Source organism: Trematomus bernacchii, unplaced genomic scaffold (genome assembly GCF_902827165.1).
Source record: "Trematomus bernacchii unplaced genomic scaffold, fTreBer1.1, whole genome shotgun sequence".
Classification (NCBI taxonomy): Eukaryota; Metazoa; Chordata; class Actinopteri; order Perciformes; family Nototheniidae; genus Trematomus; species Trematomus bernacchii.
Window position 1 is genome coordinate 14,227,139 of NW_022987582.1, and position 27,816 is coordinate 14,254,954.

A 27,816-nucleotide genomic window follows, 5' to 3' on the forward strand; every position below is an offset into this window, starting at 1 on the left:
TACTAACATGTCTAAAAAAAAGTCATGTCATGGGGCAGGTGCTGTGGTCAAACATAAAAGCACTTTCATTAACATCTATTACATGTGCTAAAGGCTATCACGTTTCATTAATAACAACCATATAGACATTTTAGACAGAGCAGTGTTTTCGCGGGTTTCTGTTATGGCCTGTATATTTTGTGTAAATGAAACGTACACCTGTAACTCTTTTTGTAAACAAAGACTAAACAAAAACGTTTTAAACTAATTTAATAACATTATAGGGAGAGGGAAAATAGTTCGCAGGGTTTTCAGTGAAGACGTTGAATGTCCTCTTTCACAAAACTCGAGAAATAAAGACGTTAAAACAAGCATAAGTCATTTCAAACAAGTACAGAACATGAACACACTCTACCTGCAGCAACAAATGCGAAGAAGGAAGCGCGTGGCAGTGAGCCCTCTTGTTGTCTGTCGATCAACTCGACAGGGTCACGCCCACTTTGAAACTTCAGACCAATCAACGGGCGCAGGGTGAGTGAGCGCATGCGTGAAGCGGAAGCGCGGGAGACTCTGAAATCCCAAACAACGGAGCCCTGACAGCAATGTGAACTGTGTGTTGCTTTACATTTACGGAATATAACATTTCATAAGAAGCCGGATACAAGGTTGTAAATGTGTTACAAGATGTGTTTCTCTCGGAGCGCTCCTGTGTTTAGTTTCCCCGTTAGGAATGCTGATTTGTAGGTTTACTAACGCTAACTCTGCATTCATGAGCAGATACTAACCTTACTAAAAACGTTAAATCAGGATGTCGGCTTATTCACTGGCAAACGCATACACCTTGTAGAGAGATAGATCCTTTTATAACAACAACTGCTGTCCTGTGGGATGCATTGTGAAGTAAGGTTAGCTTGCTATGTTGTTTAGCATGTAATCTATAGTTTTGAAGCAAGGCAACAAAAAAAATTGCCAGATTGTTAATATAAGAAGAAAACGTCATCTTTAAACAGCTGAATAATGTCAGCTCCTGTTAGGTATTGTGTGTGATGTGTTGTAATGTCCTGCGTAAGATACATATAATAGCTGTCTTCTACTTGCATTTAACATATTGTATGCACATGTTTAATTCGCTTTTTTTTTTACTGTGCAACTTCTTCATAGAGTATGTGCTTTTTTTCTGTAACTGATGCAACACATTACCTAGGATTTGGGGAACAATCTTGTAATTAATATGTTTGTGATTAAAGGTGATACTGATTCTACAGTGGCAGGATGTCAGACGACTTCAGCCAATCCCTCACCCCTCCAGTTTCTCCCTTCGCCGCTGACAGCTTCTGTGATATGACTCCAGCTCATCCTCCATGCTTCTGCTGCTCTGAAACAAAGGAGGACCCCACTGGAGCACTCTCCCCCCAGGGCTATGCTGCCGGAGGCTCTCTGAAACGGTAGAGTCACTGTCTTTCGTAAAACATGTTTTTCCCACTACTGTTATCACTGTACTGTATTGTGAAAATGTCCCAATGAAAGCTGTCCTCAGCAACTCTCTGGATTATCCTGAGTAACTGGAGAAATGCTCTAATAGCACACACTGCTGTTGATTTTCTTTCAAAGGTCAGATCTTGATGCTGCGAGAACAAAAAATGAAATGCCGCTTTTCCCCATTTAACGAGTGGCAGAAGAAGTCCTAGAAAAAATGTAAACGAAGTCTTAACAGATGTGACTGTTTCCTCTCCGCAGGCTGCTGCTGCGCCTCGATCCGGCCCCCGCAGAGTATGAAACAGACACAGTGGAGATCTTTGGTTTCCCCTGGGTCACAGAGACAGCATTGGTGGAATCCACAAAGCTACTCTTTGGTTTGTTCAGGTAAGCCAAGATATAGAAAGGATCTTCGTTAATTTCCCTTAAAAATTTCACCCAGTTTACATTTTTTATTTTTGTTGCTACAGACAGGTCATTTTAAACTCGGTCCACCATTCACATATATACCACTGGTCTTATTTGCTCTTCGTTATATTTCAGGCAGAAAGTCTACAGGCTGGAGTCCTTGGTGCAGTCCAGCTCACATGACTTTGGTAAGTTTGTGCAATATGTATTTTAGGGCTGCACGATTTGGAAAAAATAACTAATTGTGTTGACTGATATTGCAATTGGGACATGATTTGCAACACTAGAGGTAGTCAACATTTCACATTTATCCGAAAAATACTGCACTTGCTACAATTTGTACAGTGTACTTGTCCATATAGAAATTTCAATAAAATGTAAATGAATTGTGCAGCAATATTGTAGTCCAGAGCTTTCATTTGTATATCTTATTATATAATTGTTTCCACACAGTAGGCCTGTATTTGCTTACATTAATGGACATCTTACGTGTTTTTAAGATGCATATATTGTTTGTACATCGGCAAACACATAATGTATGTAGAGTAAACAGGATTTGCATATGTTTTCGTTTTAAAATGTAGCTGGAGTTTAGCATCCTTTTACACTTGGAGAATGTAAAGAGAAGAAATCAAATTGCTCCCTTAGGCGCCTCAAATTATAAACTTTAAATAATGTTGTTGAATTCTGTTTGAACTTAAGACCTTTCAAATTGGCGGGCAGTCGGTCTAACCAGTGAGCTACATATCAGCCAGGAAAATTACTTTGCTCAAGGCCAAAGACCAAATCAATGCAACATACAATACATGCATATCAGGTGATTAGTTTAATTAACTGAGGAAGCAGCAGCAAAAGCAATGAATAATAAAGATATTGTCTGTTTTTCTGAAGTTAGCACACTAATTAATCAGCTATCTGTTCCAACAAATGAGTTTGCAATAATGAGCTCTACTTCCAGTGTTTGAGTCGTGTGTGTTTCTGATAAGGTGGGCTTGTTTTGCATAAGTTTAAGGAACAACATCCGTCATGTGTTTAGGTCAAGCAGGCAACCTCCACTATGAAGCCGAGGACCTCAGACAGCAGTGTGTTTCATTTCTCCAGTATGTAAAGGTCTTCCTGCACAGGTACATCTACATTAAGTTTACCAGTAATGGAAATGTTGGTTCTCTAGGTCTATTTTGGACCCTCATGTCCCTTGCTTTGTTTTTTCAGATTCTTCGAACCCACTAGCTCCCTGGATACGAGTGATTCTCACCCCTATGAGGAGCTGGAGGCTCAGCTCCCCTCCGCTCTGCTGGAGGAGGTTTTTGGCATCACGCTCCTCGTTGGACGGCTCAAAGACCTGCCTGCCAATGTTCAGAGTGCCTTCACTATAGCTAACCCGGGAAAGGTGTGTGTGACGGCTTCAGGTTCTGTTCTAAAGCAGATAAGGCTTTTTAAAGAAGGTGCTAGAGAAACTCCCTCTGGTGGGAACTTTGTGATTTTAGCCTCTGCAGACCATTTACATGCACAAAAACCTATATAACCAGGGGTGCACACAACTTTCTCAGTGAGGTACTCAGATGAGTACCTGGAGTCAGTCTTCAGTACTCCAACTTCTGGCGATTGTCAACGGGGGGGGGGGATAGTGGAGTACAGAGCTTCGTGACCGCGGAACGTTGTGATCAGCTGTTTTAGCGCAAGGCTGCTGTACAGACCGACGTTAACAGCAGCCCTGTCTGTGCACACGGAAACCGACTCTGTCGTCCGGTGATCTAACCGCCTTCTGGAAAAGCTTCACAAGTACGTCGGTACGCAAATGCGCTTTGTGACACAAGTGACGGTACGCATTTCAGATTGTTGCCGCGCATGCGTACCTGCGTACCAGTTATGTGCACCCCTGTATATAACACACTATAGGAAAGGGAAACCCAAAAAGAATAATAGGGCCCCGTTAAGTCAGTGTACTTTGGTACATCCCACCACTGCTTATAATCACCAGCGTCAGCCAGATGTGATGGTATTTAATATAACTTGAGAAAGTATTTACTCAGTGCTCTGTATCCCTCCCACAGATTTTTCCTCCCTCTTGGCATTTGTTGCACCTTCATCTTGACGTCCACTGGTCGGTCTTGGAGATCCTTCACATACTAAGTCACAAGATGCAAGGTATGTGTCCAAGATATTAATATGTGACATGTATTATATTACAGTTTAGAGACTGATTGTAACTGTGAAATTTGAATCCAATCCATTGAAAGCATTGTTGAACGTTTTACGGGAGGAAAATAACATGCAAATATGGAATTGTTGCAGCTACAGAGACTCTCTTTTTACATAAAGTTTTACTGATTGCACAGTGGGCCTAATCTCCTGACTTGCAGCTCATTATCATGGAAACAGGCTTTTAGTAACTTCACCTGTTTTCTCTCTACAGGCCAGGTGGTGTACGCCCACCAGTTTGTGAACCTAACGGGAGAGAACCTGACCGATAGCAGTCTGTTTGAGGAGCACCTGTGCAGTCTGCTGTGTGACCTCACTGCTCTGGCCATGGGCAAATACAGCAAGGTGGGCGTCTGGCCACAGCTCATTACATGCTTCTGTTGAGATGTAGCAGCAGTGTTTCTGGGTACTTTTCTAACTGGGAAAAACATGTAATTGTGGTATTACAATATGTTCATTATAACATTTAGTGCTTGGTTGATAGAATATGGATGGAAACTGTGGATAGCACATACAGAATATAAACGTGTCCTCTGTCATCATACTTTCCCCTGGAAAATGATAATAATTATATTTTAAAATGTTTTGCTTGCTGTATACTTATGCAGTGTTTGTCGAAAATATACATTCCTGGATTGGAAATGTCACCTAGTTAAGTAAAAGTATTATACATATTTAACAGAAAAGTGCCATTATGCAGAAAAAACAACAACTTAAAAGCATGCTTAAAAGACAATTATAAAACAATTATAATAATAAAATAATGTTGATAGATTCGATAAAATATCTCTAAACTAGTTTCTTCTGTAATTCACTACGCTGTTCTTGTATTGGTTTGTAATGTATAACAAACTACCATATTTGAAAAACTCTTGATTTCATGCATCACCTGGATAATTTGTAAAGTTACTAAAGCTGTAAAATAAATGTAGTAAAGTAAAAAATATTTCCCTTTGAATTTAATTGAGTTACAGGAAGAAGTAGCATGAAAATAAACGATTCAAGTAAAGTATACGGGGCTAAAATGTGCACTTAAGCACAGCACTTAAGTAAATGTACTGAGTTACCTCCCACCACTGCTTATTATCAGGTACGTGATAGACCCCATGCATTTATGTAGAACAGTGCCGCAGTTGGGAGCTAACTATGCTAAATGAATCCTGTTGATTTCTAGGTGAGGCCTACGGAGGCCCTGAGCAGCCATCACTACCTCTGCTCCTGCACCAAAGAGCTGTGGGTCCTGCTCATGCACCTGCTGGAGTACAGGAACAAAGTGTTGCACACACAGGTAACGCAAATACACACATGTTCACAATAACATCAAATAAACTGTCCATGCTAACAGAATGTGTGTTTCTCTCTAGTCTTTCTGGAGCTACATGAACTCGTTGTTGAGGCCCCTGGTTTCTGGGAAGCCAGCAGCAGAGCAGTTCAGCGGGCTCCCCACGCACTGTAAGGACCCTCTGGGATTCACATGGTGGCTGCTCACTCATGTGGCCATGTTGGGGCAGTACAGTCGTAGCGGCACTCTCCAGCACGAGGTAAGACGATCACATTACACTGCACACATTGTCTTTTACCTCAAATGTAAGTTGGTGCATTTATTTTTAACCAGGGAGTGTAATTCAAAGACAAAATGATGGACAGAAGTTGTAGTTTTGAGTCATCTAAGAGAATTCTGCAGTTCTAAAATAAGTCTTGAGGATTCATTTGTCTTGACACTTAAATAAAGAATGGTGCTGAAACTAGACATCGTGATGGAAAGAGACACTTTACTTAAGACATAGAAATAAGTGAGACTGATGATAGCTCACTTGTTTTATACTTAAATAGGTTAATGATAGAAGGCATGGTCTACTTCAGTGTTACATTTTATGTCAGGTGACTTGGGTTTTTTAGCATTTATACACTAGGTTAAAAAAACCTGTGTTAGTGGATAATGTTTTTAAATGTATCAACTTTTTGTATCTTCTCTTACAGAAACATCTGGGGGAAAATTGGACCTTTGTGGAAGAGTTGCTCAAGTTGTCCTGTAACCCCAACGTCAGCACTGTTTCTCTTCATACATGCATTTTAAACCCCATTGAGAAAACGTATGTTCAAGTGGTATGTGTCTGTGTGTAATAACAGGGAGGTGTAGCAGAGGAGCAGGTCAGGATGCATGTCCACTGCTGTCTCAGTGTCTGTCTGCTGTGGGACCCGAGCACCAGCGCTGTCTCCACCCTCTGGGACTACTACAGCAGGAATCTGGTGAGGACGCACTGACCGGTGTATAACAGACGATAACAGTCGAACACACTCAATATGTTGCATCATTTACTGTATGTAAGCAAGTAAGAGGTTATTTCTTAGATGTTATTATAGGTTGCATGTATGGCTTATCTGATGATAAGTGATAAGTCTGATCTTAATAGTTTTCTCCTGTATTTAGGAATAACTTAAGTGTTTTTACCTAAATAATCTCTAAATGAACCTTAAACTGTTATAGATTTGTAAAACAAGTGGGGAAATAAGTTTGTGATATATATTTTTGTGTTTGCTATTAATTTTGTCTAGAAGATGCAGAGGTAAAGCACTTTCTGCATGCACTGTAAACACATGGTGCATATCTTGTATTAGCCAGTTATGTGAAATGAATATAATTTCTATTTTTGGCTAAACATTTATTTTAATCGGATCTCATCTGCCTTAATCCTTTTGGGTAAATGGGTTAGTTGTGCACTTCTGCCTCTTGTGGCCAGAAAGAGTATTGTAACAACAAACACAAATTGTCGGTCAAAACTTATACTTTTTCTTTTATTAGACAAACATTAAGTTACTAAGATTCGTTATTTTGGCATATTTTCTTAATGTTTAAACACAGGAGACAGTAACATTTGGATCAGACATAAAAAAAAATTGATAACCAAATCGTTTTTTGTTCTCACTTGCTAACGTATTTGCATCATATTTGCTGATTTTTTGCTTGACACTATTATGTATTATGAAGTTATTACATAGGCCTTTACACTTGCATTCTATATTATACTCTGTCCCTTCACCCCAGAGCGCTTCCTTCACTGTACCCTGGCTCGGCGTGTCTGGCATGGGCACTCTGTGCAAGACGCCCCTGGCTCTGTTCGAGCAGGCCCGCAGCTGCTGCTCCCCCGCTCCCCTCCACTCTCCAGGACACACCCAGCTCTACCGCTCAGCCAACTCCTTCCACCTCTTCCTCCGAGTGCTGGCCCTGTGCCTTGCCCAGGACCGGGCGGGGGGGGCCCCACAGAGACAGATCAAAGGAAGGTGAGCACGGAGAGAAGCCTGCAAGGCTTTGTACTTCTTCACGTTCTCTTCCACCATGAAAAGTAGGTCTCAAGGCCAGGCAGTTGACTCCATATCCAGTGTGTATTATTGTGCAGGAAGAGAAGATAAAAAGATGAAAACATGGAACAGAAGCTGTGAGAAATGATTAATAATCAGGAGTAGGCTTTGTAGCATTCCCTTTCCCCTTGATCTTCTAATGTGTGATGTGTTAAGTGTGCTGTTTGGATTTGTGTGTGTGTATAGGTGCATGAATACACAAACAACATGTGTGTTTGCTCACCATCATGCATTTCAGTCTTGTTTGTGTGCGTGCCAGGTGCACCGCAGTCTCCCAGCGCCTCTTTGATATTTACTCAGGCCCCCCAGTGGAGCAGGTGTCTCAGGAGTCAACCACCTGCTCTTCAGCACAGACCAGAGCCAAGAAGCCTCCTAGGGATGCACACACACACACACACACACACACACACACACTGCACCTGCTCCCTAGAGCGGTGACTTGGTGGCGAGGAGTGTGTGAGGCCATTAGATGGAGGAAGGATTTTGCCTTTGTGAGGGGAAAGTAAGAAATAAGAGACCACCAGCTAACATCAGAACCGAGCGCTGGACCATCCTATATCCCGGGCCGGCTGAGTGCCAGAGAGGCAGCCGTAGATAAATCCGCCTAATGACTTCCCTCTGTCTGGAATGTGCTCAGTAGCACGGCAGACATGGGGGCTAATTAGCTAACGAGCGTGGCGGTTAATTCGCCTTAACGAAGCTGTGTTGGTTTCCAACACGGATAGAGAGGGGAGCAGGGGGGGGGGCGGGGAGATGTGGGTGGTAGGCAGTCTGGCAACCACCAGGCTGGGCTGGGACAAGTCCAGATCCCCCCTTCCTCCACCTCCCTCACCACTACCTCCTCCCCCCCACCCTCAGGAGGCGTGTATTGCAACAGCGTTTCGGCAGCGTTCCTACTCCTGGCCGGGCTATGCGGGACACCCGCGCCGACCGCATTAATGGGATCGACTGCGAGCATGTTGATCTCCAACGCCGGGAGTTAGGAGCATCTGCTTGCCTCCGGAAAAAAAAGCTGTCCGGAATAAACAAACAGACAGACAGGTTGGGAGAACACAGAAAATCCTCCCTGCTGCCTCCCAGCGCGCTGCTTATATCCCTGTTAGATATTACCCATTCATTTATTTAAATCTCCCTCCTCTCACACACACACACACACTGCACGCTCAGCTTCCTCCTCCTTTATCTGTGAAGATGTTAACCTGGTCCCTCTCAGTTCCTCTTTCCTTTTATCCACTCCTTTTATATCCGTCATACTTCTTACACCGAGTTTGTCCTGGGATGCTGGCGGTTTGTGTTTTGACCCAAACAGCAGCTCCACTCACCTGTGTGGGCTGCATCTGTGTTTGGGAAGGTAGTGTTTAAAGAGGAAGGGGGGCTCCTGCCTTTTGTGTTTTCCTGCCAGGCAAGCAAACAGCAAGCAGGATGTGTGGCAATGCATGTGTGTGTGTGGTTTTATTGATCCCTCTGTGGTGTTGCAGTAAATTGGTTTGGCTGAAGAGAGAGGGACCAAGCGCCTACTGCTGCGTGTCTGAGTGTCTCTGACATTTAACATGATCTTTAAAGGCATTTCTCCACAGTGCCCGCAGGATCTAACAGCGTGCTGGGTGAGAGAACCACCCGGCACGCTGTTAGATCCTGCTTACGCTCTCTGTAGCTTTCTCTCCTTCACACACACACACACACACACACACACACACACACACACACACACACACACACACACACACACACACACACACACACACACACACACACACACACACACACACACACACACACACACACGCAGGCACACACATAGAGCTTAGAGGGCGATGGAGGCAGGTGCTGGGATGCACAGTGGAGGTGGAAAGTTCAGTTAGTCAGCATTTTGAGTCGGATGTTTTAGAATAACAAAACACCTCTGTAGAACTGGTAAGTGGAAGTAAGAACAAATTAATTTTCGAGCAATATAACCATTTTGTTGCCCCATATTAAGTGATATTGTATAAAACCGTACAGTTTTTGTCGCTTGACGGGACTTGGTGTATTTGAAAAGTATATACTTTTCCATTAAAAATACATCTACATGCCCTGATGAGGTCACCCAGACATCCTATCAATTGTTTTCAAGCTTCATAATAAACACAGATAATAATTGACTAGAATCTCTTAAATGTGTCCGGTACATTAAAATGTTCTATATGGAAACGCTGGACCAGCCACTTTATTATTGAATGTGCTGTAGTAGACCATCTCTTTTGCCACGTTTCAAGAACTCTCTCTGTTCTCTTATGTTTCAAGGATTTATTCCAAGTTCTCCTCTAAGAAGATGCAGGAGCTTCCAGAGGCTGGCCTCATGAACTTCCTGCTGCTGTTCCTGGTGGTGGCCAGGCAAATGGAGCTGGAGGACGTGGCCAGCAGAGCCTGTGAGCTGCTGGGTTACCTTCCCTCCAACTGCCCCCCCGGGCACCGCACCCTGGTCTGGAGGGGACAGCTAGCACTGCTCTTGTTATTCCAGGTATCAATCAGGAATTGTATCTGTAATTATTACACTGCTTATTTGAATACTCAATTCTGATTGGTCAATTAGGAAATTCAGAGATCTGCTCTTTCAAGATAGCAGACCATTGCTAACGACGCGCTGAACTTAGGACGATATACAGTACCAATCCGCAGAGAGAAGTACCACTCATTTAATTCAGATGTTAACAAAATAAATAATATCCCTTTTTATGTTTTGGGGATGCATGAAAGAGGTTAAAAGACGCAGATAGATGGACGATAGAGAAATCAACATAATAGGACAGACAAGAAGTGAACACTAAAGGGAAGAGCAGAAGAAGATAGACATGAAGTAAACACTAAAGGGAACAGCATGAGAAGATAGACATGAAGTAAACACTAAAGGGAACAGCATGAGAAGATAGAAAGGAAGTAAACACTAAAGGGAACAGCATGAGAAGAGAGACAGGAAGTAAACACTAAAGGGAAGAGCAGAAGAAGAGAGACAGGAAGTAAACACTAAAGGGAACAGCAGAAGAAGAGAGACAGGAAGTAAACACTAAAGCAGGGGTGTCAAACTCAAATACACAGTGGGCCAAAATTAAAAAATGGGTACTAGTCGAGGGCCGGACTGGTTCAATGTTTATTGCAGAACTTATTGAAATTAACTTATTGCACATATTAAACCTGGAACTAACAAAGCTTAAATTATTGCCTATAAAAACAACATTAAATAATCAGTTGCATTCATTTCTTATGGCTCTATCTGCAGCTTTTCCCGAGTCATTTCTTATGATTACATTTTTCCACAGGCCAACAACAGCTTCAAAAAAACAATTTCCCTCAAAGAAAAAACCAAACATGCCCTGTTGTCGCAAGAAACAAAGTGCAGAAGGAAACATCCATGTAAACTCAGTTTGCTGCTCTGTGATAGTTCAAGCCAGATACTTGGCATCTCATCTTGGGTGCAAGTTCATCAATGTTTGGGCTCAGGCTCTGAGCTGAGGAAATCCTCAGGATTGAGTGAAGGTGTGCGTGCAATATACCGGAGGGCCAGATCTAATAGTAATTAAAAATTATCCTGCGGGCCGAAATTAAATCCAACACGGGCCTGATTTGGCCCCCGGGCCTTGAGTTTGACACATGTGCACTAAAGGGAACAGCTGAAGAAGATAGACAGGAAGTAAAACTAAAGGGAACAGCTGAAGAAGATGGGCTGCATCTCACTTCTCTTAACTTCAATCCTTGCGTCCCTCACTTGCGTCTTTTCCTTGCGTCTTAGGAAACCACGAGAAGGGAGAGGAAGCAGGGAAATGAGTTTTAAGAGCAATGGGACGTCCTTTCCCCGGAGCGTCACGTGAAGCGACGTCCGTTTGTGATGACACCGCACAGCTGATCGTCTGACAGCAGCCAGCTCTGTCCCCGTTATTTTCACAAACACCCCCGCCTCTGTTAGTACACATTTACTGATATAAACATTTGTATCATCTGTTGTAGACCCAAATAAATAAAATAAAATAAGAACTCATTCTCAAAATAGATAAACGCCATTCTTAAAATGTATAAACGAACAATAGTTTGATTAATATTGATTTGAGTGCACAAAAAAATGAAAATGATTGAGAGAAGAAAAAGAGATATGTTATCTATCAAAACCCAGTTAGATTAACATTCATTGGATTGTCCACTTTGTTGTTCAGATATATCACATATTTTTTACTAAATGATACATGAATTGAAACAAAACACAGTATAAACTGACGAGTGAGTCCCGTGAGTTTCATGTGTTTTCTTCACTCGCTGGGAAACTGCTCTCATGTCAAGAAGCATTCGATCAGTGTATGCGCTGCATCGTCCAATCAGTGAGCGATACACAGTAAGGGGGCGGGGCGAGTGGCTGAGGATTTCACCGGAGGATGGTCTGGTGGTTCCTCGATTATCGCTCCTCCGTTATCGCTCCTCGATCCTCGATCCTCGGTCCTCGATCCTCGATCCTCGGTCCTCCGGCACAAATAAGGGCAATGGGACGCTATTCAAGATGGCGCAGACAAATCAACTGCCGGTGATACAGAGGAAATGAAAAATAAGAGAAGTGAGATGCAGCCATAGACAGAAAGTGAACACTAAAGGGAACAGCAGAAGAAGATAGACAGGAAGTAAAAACTAAAGGGAACAGCTGAAGAACATGGACAGGAAGTGAACGCTAGAGCAGTGTTTCTCAAACTTTTTCATACCAAGAACCACTTAACCAATAAAAAAACACTCGCGGACCACCTAACTCCACAAATATCCAAAATCACATCGTTTTTCTGGAACAGATTACAAATCGCCTGAATATGGTACAAACAAGTGGCAACATGTGTGATGAAGGTGTTGCGCTGGGCTATATCATGCAATTGAAACTTAAGCTCGCTCCATTGCGGAGATATTCCCGCAAGAGTGCGGAAAACGTATATGTATTTATTTATTTCAAATGTGAAATTTTACCAATATACTCACGGACCACTAGGGGGCGCTCACGGACCACCAGTGGTCCGCGGACCACACTTTGAGAAGCACTGCGCTAGAGGGAACTGCAGAAAAAGATAAATCGGAAGTAAACAATTAAGGGAACTGCAGAAGAAGATAGACAGGAAGTAAACACTAAGGGAAACCCTTAAGGGTGATTCAAGATCCGTCCCTTTTGTGTTGGGATCCTGTTCACTCTATCGGGTTGTTTTTTCATTGCATTATCCCTTAAGTGTATTGTTGCGAGCCTTGCACACAACAAAATATTTTTGGTGTAAAAATTCCACCAGATCAAACTGTTATTCTTCTTTCAATCTTTTGTTCCCAGGAGAGGGGTCTGGATGTTGGAGCCCAGGCTGGCTGGCTGGCCTCCTCCTTCAATGAGACTGCCAAAGAGTTCTACGATAAGACCACAGATGCATCTCGTAGGCTCGCCCTCTGGGGGCCCCTCGGCTCCTACCTGGAGGGCGTGGCTGAAGTGTTTGAAACGAGCAGCAGCCTCAACCTATCGGAGGAGAAGCTGCTCAACGAAGGTTTTGATTGGCTGTTGCCTGCGTGCCGCCTCTCTGAGCTGAATTCTGCCCTGGGCTTCCTGCAGATCGTCCTCTCCCAGCTCAGGTGAGACAGCTGATGGAAATATACTCTCCAGCTCCAAGGTATCTTTTTCTCAGTCTCTCAAATTATTCCGCACCTTCACAGATAGTAGACATTTTCAGACCAGTTTTTTTCTGGCCCAGTCCATACTAAGCTTCTATTAACATCTATTAACAACTGGCTACAGCAGAGGATAGTGATCTATTCTGCTCTTGCCATCCCAGAGTCACTCTCTTCTCATACTGACAATAGGTGGTTTGTGCTGTCAGCAGGAATAAGCGTCCTGTGTTGCGTTGAGGCCCCTGTTAGTCTCAGTAGACCCAGTGGCCCCCGTGTCACCCTCACCAGGTGCTGGTGAAGCTCTGAGTAGAGTTACAGGCCCAAGGGAGCCTCCATGGACCCTCCTGTCGTCATGGGGATGGCGGCAGAGAGACTATGGTCAGTAGGGCGTCAGGACGGGTTCAGCGGTAGGACACGGGTGTCGGTTACATGATCGACCCCGGCTGAAGGTCAGAGAGTCACAACGCGAACAGTGTCTGTTTATGTGGGGCGGTGGAGGTGGGAACAGGAGGGGGGGTAGACACAAATCAGGTGAGACCGGGAGGATATGGAGTGAGGAATGATGCTCTCACCGGAGAGATTCAGTTAAATCTGGTGTTAGTGTCACCGTTTGCAACAACTCTTTCAAATGAACTATAATTATCACACGTAAGAAGTATAGCAAGAAGTACTTTTGCTTTAAATTACCCAAAGTTATTACTTTAAACTTGTTAATGATGTTTTTTTAAATACGAGACAATGACTTCATAGCTTTAATTTAGCCATATTCCCAGTGTGTGCACAACTTTGGCAAAGAAACACAATGCAATGGTTTTCTCCTAGAAAGTAATCAAATCAAGTACCAGGACTAGAAATACATTTAAATAATACTTTTTGTCTTCCTTACTTTTAGAAATAAAACCAGGTTTTCTACAAAACCACTTTCTTTTAACTAAAAAGTCATATAAGTAAGTGACCAAGAACTTTGTTGTAAATGTTCAAATGTAAATGCTGCATTTATTTAAGCAAGCTTCAAACTCAATGATTACATATTGTGACTTTTTTTAAGGTCGTTATAGCAAACACTTGCCTATTTTAATCATTTTGAGTCATTTGTGGCTGTGGCGCAGTGGATAGAGCGTTGGTGTTCGGATCAGGGGAGCACAGGTTCAAACCATGCTGGAGTCAGCATGTCGTTGTGTCCCTGGGCAAGACACTTCACCCCAAATTGCTCCTGTGGGGATTGCCCACAGTATTGAGTGTAAGTCGCTTTGGATAAAAACGTCTAACAAGTAACATGTAATGTACATTTTTTTAATTTGTCTGGTTACTTACTACATTCACGCTCCTACTCTGTTTTGGTCTCAAACAACTCCTAAAAGAAAATATATGGCTCTATAGATGCTAAATGCTCTGCTATGTTTACCAGGTGGTCATTAACTGTCTGTTATGACAACGAGCAGAAATGCGCTCATCTATAATCTATTGTAAGCTATACCTCGGTGGGGAAAGAAGAGAACAAATCTGAGCCAGAAGCCACATCTAAATCTGTTCTGAAAAAACATCAAGGTTTCATCCTCAGTCGTAGTAAGTACATATTCCACGTTTTTCTTTATAGTAACGTGATTTCTTAAAAACATCATTTAGATTTAGAAGATACAAGGGCTTTCCTAAGCATCAAATATAACTGTCACTTTTTACCTACACAACCTACAAAAGGTTAATAAAAGAGCTGAAACACCAGAATAAGGACATTGTGAAGTTAAGTGTTTCATGTAGGTGTATGATTGCTTTAATTCTATAGTGTATACGTTCCACCCTCTCCTCCGTGCACACACACAAACCTGCCCACACACCACAAGTGAAACATTAACCTAAGTGTACGCCTCTCTTATTCCAACGCCGGGCTCCTATATCATCTCGTTATCTTTGCTAATTCCCAAACTTCCCATCTCAGATCTCGGGGGTTGGAGGGCACACATTTGCACATTAATGGCCAAGAAGAGAGAGTAAGAAGAAGGAAATATGTCCCAGAGGGCCCCCTGTGTTATGGCCCGGACCACACTGACCCATTTAACCAAATAAAAAAATCCCATGTTCTCTCTTCCCCATCCGTCCCACCAAATTAAACATAATTGTTCATCCTGGCAATTCTCGGTATCTCTTTGTGATTAATGCCTTTTCTGTGACACAATTAATGGGCAATTATGTAGCCTGGCAAATTTCGCCTGTGCATCATTATGTCTTCTGAGAGCCGCACACATTAAGAGAATTATTCTGCCAATCGGCGAGGCAGCGGAGGGTCCGGACGCTCAACTCTTGATAGCCGCTGCCATGGCGCTGAGGCAGGAAGCCAGTCCCAGGCCTAATTCCTCCGTTTAATTCCTTCCCATGACCCTCTCCTGTGGGAGTGTGGAGGGTGTCGCCGCTTGATGAGGTGAGCTGGCATTGGCGCGCCATGCGGAATCTGTGTTTTGGAACAAACAAGTAATCCCTATCACCTTGGCTTGGTAAAAAAAAAAAAAAAAACTCCCTGTGAAGAGTTCTCCTTTGTGAGCGTTAAGACCGTTTACTGGAAATTAGGCCTTATTTTTCAAAGTCAAGGACAACTACTGCTAGGTTACTTATGAGAAATGCAGTTACACCTATTCTTTTAAAGAGAGATATATGGAGAAATGTGGGTTTGATGTGTCATTTTTAGGATGCTGCATTTGATTTTATACGTTCGTATGCTCTTTGCTGCCAGGGGAAGGGTTAAACAGGGTCCCTAATGGTGTGTTGGCATTGAGTGTGTGTTTGTGTGTACACATCGTAAGAAGCCGCAGTGAGCAGGATTAAGTGGGGTCTCTGATGATGTCTTGTACAATGAGGGTTGATGGGTGTGAAAGGCCTATTCCGCAGTAGTAACGAGGCTAATGAATTCAGACTCTAATCGATTGTCTCAGCTCTCTCTGGATTAGATGCAACCTTGCTGGAAGGGAAGGCACTGCTGCGGCGTGTGTGTGTGTGTGTGTGTGTGTGTGTGTGTGTGTGTGTGTGTGTGTGTGTGTGTGTGTGTGTGTGTGTGTGTGTGTGTGTGTGTGTGTGTGTGTGTGTGTGTGTGTGTGTGTGTGTGTGTGTGTGTGTGTGTGTGTGTGTGTGTGTGTGTGTGTGTGTGTGTGTGTGTGTGTGTGTGTGTGGTGTGTGTGTGGTGTGTGTGTGTGTGTGTGTGTGTGTGTGTGTGTGTGTGTGTGTGTGTGTGTGTGTGTGTGTGTGTGTGTGTGTGTGTGTGTGTGTGTGTGTGTGTGTGTGTGTGTGTGGTTCAGGATGGGGGGGTTACTAGTTCCTCTGTCCTTTCCTCCTTCTCCAACACCCCCCCATGCGGCGTTGGAGGGGGACAGGAGGATCATCTCCAGTCTAAATGAGATTACAGCTCCTTCAGCTGCTTATCTGGGCTAATGCCAGCCACTGTGGGGCTGGGGCCGGGGATGAGCCAAGGTGTAGTCTGTGTACAGGGGATCAGCATTATGCCTACAATATCCTCCCCACCTTCACATCCACCCTGCTCTGCGCCACACTGCAGCGCACCGCCGCACCCAGTAATCCCCCAGGAGAGACACATGGAGAAGAAGAAGGAGTGAAAGGAGGGAGCAGAAGGATTTGAGGGCGGAGTTGTTTGGGATTTGTTTGTGTCTGATAGATTTGTTTATCTGCTTTTCTTTGTGTTTGTGTGTCCTTCAAAGGCGGGTCCATCAGCGCAGTGTCCAGTCAGCCCCCGCCTCGGCTTGGGCTCCGGGTAACGGCAGTGTGGTGAAAGAGCGCCACCTAGCGGTAGCAGCAGCACTTTGGGCGCACTTCTTCTCCTTCCTGCGCAGCCTACGCCTCTCACAGACCCCCCCCGCACAGCTGGCAGACGCTGCTGCAGGTCAGTGAGTGGAGGGAGGACAGGGTGGAGGGAAGAGTTTTGGACAATGCTACAACCAAAATAGATTTGTGACGACTGAAACTGATCACTTTCAGTGTATGCCAGAGTTCTACACAGCAGAGAACTTTAAGGGCCGTTTGGCAAAGAGACATGAGTAGTGGGAGAGGAGGACAGATGATTCACGGAAGAAGAAAAGAACACATAAATGAACACATGCCTACTACAGCTTTGATCGGACCAAAGAAATCTGGCCCCACCCAGCGTGAATCCACAGACTACCTGTAGACTAGAGTCCGAACCACAACAGGAGTTTGGGGCTTATCCTAACTTAAAAAAAAAGAAATATCTATAAATCAAATGTTTTTCATGTGCTTTTTCAGTGCAACACACATTTGATATACAGTCTCAAACATGCACCTTCACTTTACTTTATTTAGGTATCCCATTATTTATAACTGCTGTAACAACCATTCTTCGGGGTAACCACACGAAACACAAGACAAGACATTCAATCATACAGCAAATGATCACACCAAATTAAATGAAACTAAGGCAGAGTAAGTAGAACTATCATAATCATAATGTCACGTCACCAGAACATGTCTAAATGAATAGAACAATTGTACACGCTACTAGTGTAGAGTTAAGGGTAACCTGAGTTAGCACCACACATATGATCTACTTTTGCATACAGAGTATCATTTGTGGCCATTTTCTATTAAAAAAGCATCCTCCTGCCTTCTCCTACCAAACGTTGAGCACACCCAAAAAAACTGTTAAATGCCTTTTTATTTAAATTGAATAGAGATTGTGTAATATTTATATTCAATAAGAGGTAAGAGTTGGCCTTATTCCAGAATCTGTCAGAATCAGAAATACTCATGCGTGTCGGATGTTTAAAAGATAAATATTTATACAAACATAAGAAGTACGAATGTGCAATAAAAAGATAGAATCAAATAAGATACCGTTTGAATATAAGAGTTAAATATAAAAGGTCCAATAAAGATAAAATTAAAAAATATATATATTTTGCCCGATGCCCTGAGGGAGAAATGAAACAGTTGTGCAGAGAAAGGAAGCTCTGGTGCCCACATACAGTAAATGACACTGCACTTTTAACCATGTATGTATTCACTTTCTAGTCATTGAAACTCAATTGAAACAATTCCCTCTTCCTCAGGCTTCACGCTGTTGGCCTTTGATCTGCCTGGCTCTGCCCCCCAGGACCTTCAGCCCAACCCGGTCCAGTCCATCATGCAATGCTTCGGCTGGGACGACATGGTTCAGCCCGTCCTGGTGACTCGCTACCTTCCCCATCTGCTCCAGAACAGGTAGCCTTCAAATCCACCCTCTGTGCCTCCATCACTATCACATTGCTCCTAATGGGAAAACATCAGGTGAGATGATGTACACCTCTGAACATGTCATGACAAAATCGTTTTCTACAGGTCCTGTAGGTATTTATCTAATTAATAGATTAGACACTGAGCGTCCTTGGTGTTATCAAAATCGGTTTTAAGGAGGAAATTGCTCCCATGCCTCAAAACAGAATAAAAAATGTAGTGCATCTTCACGATCACCCTCAAGGGTAGAAAACAAAGTGACTATTTCAAACTCAGAGGTCCTCCTCAGACAGAGCCAAGAGATACTGAGGGGCTGCACCTGAATATAAAGCCAGAACAAGGACTCTCCTCTTCTGTGTTGAGAAGCACCAGCCTGCCAAGTGTCCATTCACTACAGTGTAAAGTTTATCCGACTTAAATATAGGGTTTGCAAAAATGAAGTTAAATTATGACACCTTTGATCAGGGGTGCCAAACATAAGGCCTACTGACCGGATCTGGCCCTACACCCCATGTTGTGTGGCCAGCGAGAGCTCGCAAAGAATGTAATGAGTTTATCATACGATGAAATCCTGCTTTATGGAAGTACGGTCCACCAACCAAAGCAAGACAGGTCCCAGAACCAACAGGCAGAATGACCCGCTCTGTCAGAGTCAGTCGGTGTCGCTACGGCTGATTCAGAGACACACGTGGATTTATCTTACAATAACGTGCGTTACGCTCATTTCAGGTTTTTGGTTAATTAAAAAAAATGAAGTCTTGGCTTTCAGAGTATGAACGTCTTCTCGCTATATTCAGACGATAAAACACTTGTTGAGTTTCAAATAATGATTGACAGGCTGATATTAACCATAGCAACACTGCAGGGTCCGGAACAGGGGTTTTCTAAGTCTTGGCTTTCAGACAATTAAAATATTATATCTGGATTCAATTGATAGACACTTAAATAGTGCTTGAATAAAAAAACAAAAAAACATCATTATTCACTTAAAAAATATTGATCTTTGATTTTTGAGACATGATGAGGCTCGATGTGGCCCGTGATTGAAATTGAGTTGGACACCCCTGCCCTAGATGGACATTTTCACCTCCCCTTTTTCCTTCTAAACTTGTCATTAAGTAAGGGATAATGCGGTCACTAATGAAAAAAGAACACTGACATGGTGATCAGGATCCTGATTATAACACGGCTTTCTACATTGATTTAACTCTTATTTGTTGCTCACAGCTACATTTTCCCGACTCCTTTCTGCAGATTGACTCCACATAGTCCCTTGCTCCTCCTTAGCAACGGTCTGTTCTCCTCAGCAGTGGTCTGTTAGCAAGAATTAACCACCTCTGGAGAGTCCAAATTGACCAATCACAATTACGTATTCAACTAAGCCATGTAATAAAAGCTTTTGTATGAACTCGAGATATATGTGAGGGGAAGATGCATTTATGTATTTGACATGGTAGTGAATATACTCTTTTAACTAAAGATGTTAACTTGTCAGAATACAAAACATATGAGGATTTATGCACAATGAGTTGTATAATGTGAATTTTAACATTGACACTTATGTTGAATGTGCTTGCATGTATAGTTATCCCCCTTCTCTTCAGTCACATGTCTACATATGCTGTTTGATGTTGTATATGAGGAACATTTCACATTTTATTATTTGTTCTTCATTGCCTCATCAACAGTAAAAATCCAATAGGCGTAAAAACATGCCAGCTGTATAACTACACATGTTACCTTTGTGTTTATTATGCTCTGTGTCTGTGTTTCCAGTGAGCTGGTGTCCTCACTGAGCAGAGACTCAGTGGTGTCCGGCTCGGCACAGAGCCTGTCAGTGAGGGCCTGGTTCCGCTGCGTCCTCCAGCAGCACCTCCACAAGAACCCCGACGGGTCCGACAGCAGGACAGGTAACGCCTCTGAGCCTATGATGTGATAAATACATAACCAACCATTGTCCACCAGGCAGGATTTCCTTGGATACAGTGTCTATGGAATGATTTGCATGGTATTCCATTCAGAAAGGTGTTTCCCAAACAGTAATGGGTAGGGAAGTAGATGAACTCTCTAGGTAAGACAGGAAGTATCTGGCATTATGCTAAAGAATGTATGACATCGGATTTACATAGTTGATTTCTTTGCCTCCCCGGGACCCCCCTAAATGATCACAACAAAACGCCAGATTGTAATGCTGCTTTACTCAAAGGCTAATCTTAACTTTCATGACCTCAACTCTACTCTGCTTGAAAAATTGAACATCTTTGAGGAGAAAATGATGGCTTGTTTTTATACCTGCTTGTTTTGTATTAGAGATGAATGATGCATCATTATTGAAATACCCGGTGTGTACCTGCTTGTCTTCAGGCCGGGCTGTGGAGGAGCAGCTGTTGGAGCTGACCCGGCTGGTGCTGAGGCTTCCTGAGGTGGAGGGTCTTCTGCAGAGAGTCGGCCTGCAGCCCCCTGCCTCCAGGACAGAGCCCATTGCAGCCCTGGAGATATTTGTCAAGGTATAACACAGAGTTCCTGAAATATGTCAAAGATGTACACTTATCTTACACTGAACTGTTCAACTCAGAGCGTCAGACTTCCCCACCAGCAGCCAAGCCAATTCAAACTGCAATTCAGCATTACCTATATTATTTATACTTAAGGACCACTGTATTTTAATACACATCATACATCAAATGTGCACTTATTTAATTACATTTCTTATGTTTCTATAAATATTTTTGAATTAAAACATTTCTTTAATTGGCCGGTTTACTTTATCTTCTTTTGTTTTAATAAATATATTTTATTTTATCTTTTTATTGCACATTCTTATTTCAACTTCTTATGTTTATATACATATTTTTATTTTATTTTAAATAGAACAACTCACTCAAAATCAAATGTTCCCCGTTATATAGATAAAGTGTTCGATTAAGGTGAATACTGACTCCCAAAAGAACCATTGTATATAAATTACTTAACCAGTGTAACTAAACTCTTGCAGAAAACGTTGTTTCTCGTTTATCTGAAATTGATGAGGTACTTTATTCATGTCTGCACTACATGTATATTCGATGAATGTACAGCCTGTATTTACCTGTAGTTATTCCTATGTTTGTATTCCCTCCTCTCTCCCAGGCTGTAGAGGGGGTGTACAGTGGTCTACAGGTCCTGTCTGAGCGCTCAGCCATGGTGACCAGAGCCCTGGACTACATTGGTGACATCATGAAGCACATCAAACCCGCTCTGGTCAGCAAGAGTCAGGAGGGGCTGCAGCTGGCCTACTGGGCTGTCGGTAGGAGCACCGCATCCCGTTTATATATCACTTCAGCAAACAGTATTTATTCTACTCTAAAGTATTTTTACATTCTGTCATCTTATTCCATCTCACATGTACATCTTAATTCCTGCGTTTACTTGCATTATTTAACTTTCTACTCTCTTTTTTTCTGAAGTGTATTGTATGTTGCACTGTTGGACAGGTGGGACTGAGGTTTTTCATTGCCTACACTGTAGCTTTTGTGCAAATGAGAATACAATCGTTGAAGTGCTGTACCAAAATAAGTAAAAAAGGACAAATTTAAAGAACACTTTACAGAACACACACACACACACATCAAGAGAAGTGTGAAGAAAAGTGTTTAGGTGCATTCATAGGATAAATAAAACACTGGTTCTGATGGAGGCATATAAAATACTTTCAACAATTTTATTAGATTTTTAAAATTTCAAAACGACATATCTTTTTAACAATGTGGCCTTTAGAAAAAATATAAAATATTTGATATGATGATCGTTCAAATTAATAAACCTGTAAACTTTACAGACCCCCCTTTAAGATCCCCCCTTTAAGATTCACTGCTTTTTATGGTAGACATTACTTCAGAAGCACTTCTTTATGTCTCCAGTCTGAGTCCCAGACTAAGGAATCGCTACTCTCCAGACTGACTGAATCTGCTTTGTGCCGTTTGACCCAGGCTGCATAGTGAAGCACTGGAGCCCCCTGCTGGCCACCTCTAAAGCCCAGCAGCTGCTGTTCAGAATAGTGGACGGGCTGCTGCTCCCCCACAACCTCACACAGCAGGACAAAGCACTGAGGGACAGCCTGCCTCTGTATCTACAGGTCAGGACAAACATACACTCTGTTATAAGCTGAATCAATGACGCTGTTATAAGAACACTTTTCCTCTCATATCTGTCATTTGTTCCTTTAATTGATTCCCCTGCAGGGTCTGTCGGTGGCCTCCTGTGTGTCTCAGTCGCAGGGCGCCTACCTGAAGCAGCAGCTCCGCTCGGTCACCCGCAGATATCTGGACCACTTCCTCCCCGCCTCCCCCTCCATGGGCGTCATCTCCAACCACCCAGTGCTCCTGGGGGCCTGCGAGGCTAACCCTACCCCCCGAGGAGCGGCGCTGAGGAAGACCATCCTGGAGGTGCTCTGGTAGGTCGCTGGAACCAGGATGTTGGTTGGATCAAATTGATTATGGCAGCTTAGATTTATTTGTTTGACTACATATTAATCCATTGGCGACCTATGATTTCTTGTTTTCCGCGATGTTTCTTTGACTATGCAATTCTTCCTCAAAACTAAATAAATTTTTTTTTGGAAATGTCTCTCATTTCAGCACGAGCTTCCTGCAGTTTAAAGGTCACGCCCCCCCTCCACGACTGGCAGCAGTGCTGATGTTCCTGTTGGAGCTCCTGAGGAGAAACAGTGACTCAGACCCCGCCCTCCTCACTGTGCCCCTCCCCTCTCTGCTGCGCTGTGTGATGCTGGTCAACGAGCCGCAGGGTAACTTCATTCATATACAAACAAAATAATCCATAGCTTATAAAGTGAAGGGTATTTTTTGGACATCACCTCCAACTCAATACTTTAAGTGCAATAAAACCTTTGCGTGAGACAACCATAAACGTGTCGAAAAATGACATTTAAATCTGCTCTCTTCCCAATCCGCTATGCACAATGCTATGTTTTACACAAAAACTGAATGCTAGCTAATAGCACATTTCTACAAGCAAGCCAAAACAAAATCTGTCTGTATGAAGTTTAATTGGATTGCTCTTCTAAAATAAATGTGATTAAACCTGCATCTGCAGCTCCGTCACTTTGATACCAACTCAATAAATGCTGTAATTATAGTTCTTACCATCAGCAAGATGGTTGCAAACACGTCCTTAATGCTTACTATTCCCATCAATCCTCACTTTTGGGGCAAATTATACAGAAACAAATAGTTTGTGTTTATAGTAATCACTGAATGAAAAGCTGTCTCATGATAAGTACGTGTTTTCCCCGTGCAGTGAGGAAGACGAGCACAGACGCCTTACAGCTGGTGGTGGAGCGGTGTGCCGCTGCATCTACAGAGGGACCGAGTGACCAGATGATCACTGTCTTAGGGTAATTAACAATTATGATTAGCGATAAAAAACTGCACCTGTGTTAGGGCTTGATGCACAACGCTGATACATTCACTGTAATCACTGAGTAACTATCTATATTACCTATGTTATCCTTCATGGTTTTCACTGTGTAATCCCAACGCTCCCAGGTCGTTTGTGGGGGAGAACGAGGGGATCTACGACAGGCAGGTATACAGTGTGCTGGAGACGGTGGCTGTGTTAGATCCCTCTGTGGTCCAAGCTCTCATTCCCAACCTGTCTATCAGTCTGAGAAACATGGAGCACAAGAGAGGGCTGGGCAGGAACATCGCCTTGAGGTGAGCAAACGCCTTGAAACTATTTTTAAACAGTAAGCAGATGAGGAAGAGAACTGGACATATTCCGTATGCTTATTGAATGTGTCCACTAATATGACTGCTCTGTGTGTTACAGGACTGCTTATAGAAAGCTGCTGTGCCTCCTTGGAGAGAGTGGGCAGGCAGAAATAACCAGCCTAGAAGCTGAATAAACTGTAGGACCAGCTCCATTCCGTTTCGCCAGCCACAAGAACAACGTGTTTGTCAGACCAGACTACTTTTTGTGTCAAATGTTCCTTATTTGGTCATGGGAAAATGCATTGCTGTGCTGCTTGCAAACTATTAGGGTTTGGCATATTTCCTCAGCTGAGTTAATGTGGAAACCTACTCTTCTGGTGCAGTTTGCCTGAAACAGCAAAGATACATAAAACTGTGAATGTTCAAAAATGCCTTATCAGCTGTACTTAAAGGGATACTTAACGCCAACAGCGAAATATGGATTTGTTTCTCTTTCCTGTAATGTAGTTTGATGTAGGGACTTTTTTATTTCTAACAAACTTCACCCGCCAACTGAATCACTGTGCTAAAGGAAGCTAACCGCTACTGCCATTTCACCTAGCGCGCTGACTAACGTTGTAGGTGTAGCTAGCTCAGCGCGCACACTTCCTTCTGCGCAATTATATGAAAAGCAGTTTAAATTCCGTAAAAATTAATCTACGTGTAACTGCTCACAACAATGTCTGTGGATTCTCTTGCGTAATTTGGTAGTGATTTCTGAAACACACACACTCAGGAATGATAAATAGAACTACAGGTAAGAGTGTATTTTTGAAATGTCCCTTTAAACAATCCCATATCAACTGTACTTGAAGGAACAGTAATCCACAGCATCAAAAGTCAAATGTCTCTTATTACCCTAGTACAGTTTCATGTAAAGACTATTTTATATTTACTTAATTTCACCCGCCAACTGTATCACTGTGCAGAAAGAAAGAAGGAAGCTAAATTATAATGCCATTTCACCTAGCGCGCTAAACTAGCTAACGTTTTAGATGTAGCTAGCTTAGTGTGCAAGTCTAAAGATTATGTCGAGTAACTGGGTAAAGATTCCTGAAAGACATTGCTGTTGAGTTTTTAAATGTATTTTTGGCCATTTGACACTTAAAGTAATAAGAAAAATATGTATGTTTGATCATTGGGTGCCCTGTAGTTAGTGTCCATTTATGCATGAGCCTCCAATCATAGAATGTAAGCATAATATCACCAGGTTGTATATAATGTACATGTTGTAAAAAAGTTGCAGCTCTGCATTTTGGCAGATGCGTTCATTAATTAATTAAATAAAATGTGACAATAAAAATGAATATGCTCACTTACTCACATGTCCAGCTTTTCATTTCAGCTCTAAAGTAAGAAAGGAACAGACTATTTGTGCCAGGTGCTGGATCTGTCTCCACTCGGCTGGCACTCTGAATTATAGATCTGATGACAGCAGTGGGCGAGCCCAAAGAGTTCAGCAGCAACACACAAAAAAAAGTAGAGTAGAGGAGTACTGTTTGTTCTCTCGCCTTTTCTGAGTCGCAGCAATCTCTTGCATTCCGGCTTTAGTTTGCACCTAATCACATGAAGTCTAACTCAACTGTCTCCCACAATCACAGTCCCATTTTCTCTCATTGCTCATCATTTTCCAACCTCATCAAACAGCTTTTTGCATTCCTTTTCTCCAGTGGTACCAGAAGTTGTTAGAAAAGCCAAAGAAAGGCACCAGAAGTGATGCACCATCTTCCCATCATAGCTATTAACATAGACAGCATTCCAGATAAATGTACATAGCTTCTTTTATTTTGAAAATGTGCCATATATTCTTTGAGACATGTTGTTTTGGACAGGAGACATTGTCTTTCTTTTGGTCAAAGTAGATTTAGTTTGCACACTGGAGTGATATTATAATATAATATACACACTTTTTTGTCATATTCCATAGATATTCTCTTAATGATGACGGACATTCATTTGATAATAAACAGTATTCGGTCCTGAGCAAACTCACACTCACTTACATTTTTAAATAACATACACACATACAGAAGTGTATGGAAGCCCTGAGAGGCAAATGAGAGAAATTGTGGTTATTTATTATAATTTTTTGGTTCATAATTAAAAGGGGGGATTTAAAGGTTTTGCCTGGATGATCTTTCTTTTTTGTTGCTTAAAGGTGGGGTATGTAATTTTGGAGAAACCAGCTCGAGTGCGCTAGAATTTGAAAATACACAACCGGAAAAAATCTGCCACTTCCTTATAGAGCCCCTCCTCCAACACACACGAACGCGCACATGACCAATGAGGGCACGAGATAAGTTTGTGCACAGATGGAAGGCTGACAGGCAGGTAGGCCATCCAGTTATTTTAGCCGGGCCGGCTAAAAATGATTGGTCGTGCTTTTTACAGTCTTCCACAGATTAATTGTTTTTATGCATTTATTGTCAAAGCATTTAATGTATTCATTGCTATCGGGATGTTAAGAGCATTCCATGGAATATAACAAAGAGTGTTTCTGAAATAAATGACATACCCCACCTTTAATTGTATTATTTGATTTTAACAGGTGGGAAAAATGATTCGACAGGTGTTTTCTTTTTGTAGTACAGGGGTAAATGTTGAGCCAAATGTTGTTGTTTTTTTAAATGTAGGGGTAGTTCTTAAGTCTTGAACACAGGAGAGTAAACAATTTACGTCAGATGATTTTTTTCAGTTGCCTTTCAGGGCTGCCGTAGTCTTTTCTAAATTCAAATCAAGTAATTATTACCTGATTTGAGTTTAAAAATGGTTATTTATGCTTTTATGTGGGCTTCAGCTTCAAGCTCTTAACACTTGCTGATCGTTTCTTTAATTTCAAAGTACATGCGAGTCAATGAGATAACAAGCTTTGTCTTTTATATTGTTTTTAGGCCACCAAAGTGATTATAGAGGTTTGATGAAATGATACAGAGATTTGAGAGACGCGCCCTGTAATAGGTCACATACAGGTCAGTGTCTTTGACTTCAAGTGGACCATGGATCAATGCATTAAAATCCCACAAATCTCTATTTGGTTATGGGATTTATTTCCTGTTTTCTCAGGGAATTATAATCCCTCAGGAATATTTTTTTCTTACCTTGCTTCACTGGGCATCATGAGTGGTGCCTCAGTATTAGGGGAAAGAACAACAGATATGCTATAATATTGTGACAGCGGTTTGTTAGTGAGTTTCCTCGAAGCTTGCAGAATAACATGGCTCTTGAAGTCAAGTTATTAGATTTGGATCTTCCCTCGTGTGACAGAGAGGGCAGGTTCCGGAAAGATAGCAAAGATCCGGTACGTTTGCAAATACTGACGGTTCAGAGTTTGTGTTGAGGCTCCTTCATTCTCTGGTTAGTTCATGTGTTTGTGTTCTTTGACGTTTTGTTCATCAGAGGACTAAACAGCACCTATCCTGTGATGGGGTACTTGTAGAGTCTGTAGGTTTGGGCAGGTGAAGTAAGGAGCAGGTAGGAAACACGTCGCTATCCCGTTTGAGGCGAATGGCAGTGTTGGCCCGTAGAAAACCTCCTCCTTCCCCTCCGAGCTCAGATCCAGCACCTGGAAAGAGGAAACTTGTTAAGTAATATTTGCTTATCCTCATAGACTACCTCCAAGGATTTATGATTTAGTTACTCCCAAATGTCTTAAGATATAGATGTTAAAAAAGCTTCTGCCACCTCATACAAACACAAAAATCGTAATGTTTTTGATATTATTTTTGTATCAAGCGACACTAATGAGCAGGAAAAGCACACAAGTCCAATC

The 27,816-nt window shown here is 42.4% G+C and overlaps 2 protein-coding genes across 2 annotated transcripts in view; one reads left to right on the plus strand and one right to left on the minus strand.

The window, feature by feature from the left end:
• Positions 1-559: 559 nt before the first annotated feature.
• Positions 560-25,353, plus strand: mms22l (MMS22-like, DNA repair protein). Its single transcript, XM_034128182.1, has 26 exons — positions 560-644; positions 1,227-1,424; positions 1,717-1,842; positions 1,999-2,051; positions 2,900-2,987; positions 3,076-3,253; positions 3,918-4,011; positions 4,280-4,410; positions 5,240-5,353; positions 5,430-5,606; positions 6,046-6,108; positions 6,196-6,315; positions 7,112-7,347; positions 9,709-9,925; positions 12,746-13,035; positions 16,773-16,954; positions 18,138-18,288; positions 20,077-20,210; positions 20,665-20,807; positions 21,430-21,586; positions 22,269-22,414; positions 22,521-22,732; positions 22,917-23,083; positions 23,596-23,692; positions 23,844-24,011; positions 24,127-25,353. Exons 2-26 carry the CDS (start codon positions 1,252-1,254, stop codon positions 24,200-24,202), a joined length of 3,693 nt encoding a protein of 1,230 aa, XP_033984073.1. The 5' UTR covers positions 560-644; positions 1,227-1,251; the 3' UTR covers positions 24,203-25,353.
• Positions 25,354-26,552: 1,199 nt separating this feature from the next.
• The window catches only part of klhl32 (kelch-like family member 32), a 60,060-nt gene continuing 58,796 nt past the window's right edge, over positions 26,553-27,816 (minus strand). The window contains exon 11 of the mRNA XM_034127339.1: positions 26,553-27,609. Within this exon, the coding sequence (XP_033983230.1) occupies positions 27,448-27,609 (162 nt within the window). The 3' untranslated portion in view covers positions 26,553-27,447. The remainder of the gene's footprint in view (positions 27,610-27,816) is intronic.

What these genes read in the sequence shown, in the direction of transcription:
- mms22l (XM_034128182.1), top strand. Translation starts at nt 1,252, where the DNA reads ATGTCAGACGACTTCAGCCAATCCCTCACCCCTCCAGTTTCTCCCTTC. An exon ending in CCATGGGCAAATACAGCAAG is followed by an intron (nt 4,411 to 5,239) that starts GTGGGCGTCTGG and finishes GTTGATTTCTAG; the next exon opens with GTGAGGCCTACGGAGGCCCT. An exon ending in GGCAGGAACATCGCCTTGAG is followed by an intron (nt 24,012 to 24,126) that starts GTGAGCAAACGC and finishes TGTGTGTTACAG; the next exon opens with GACTGCTTATAGAAAGCTGC.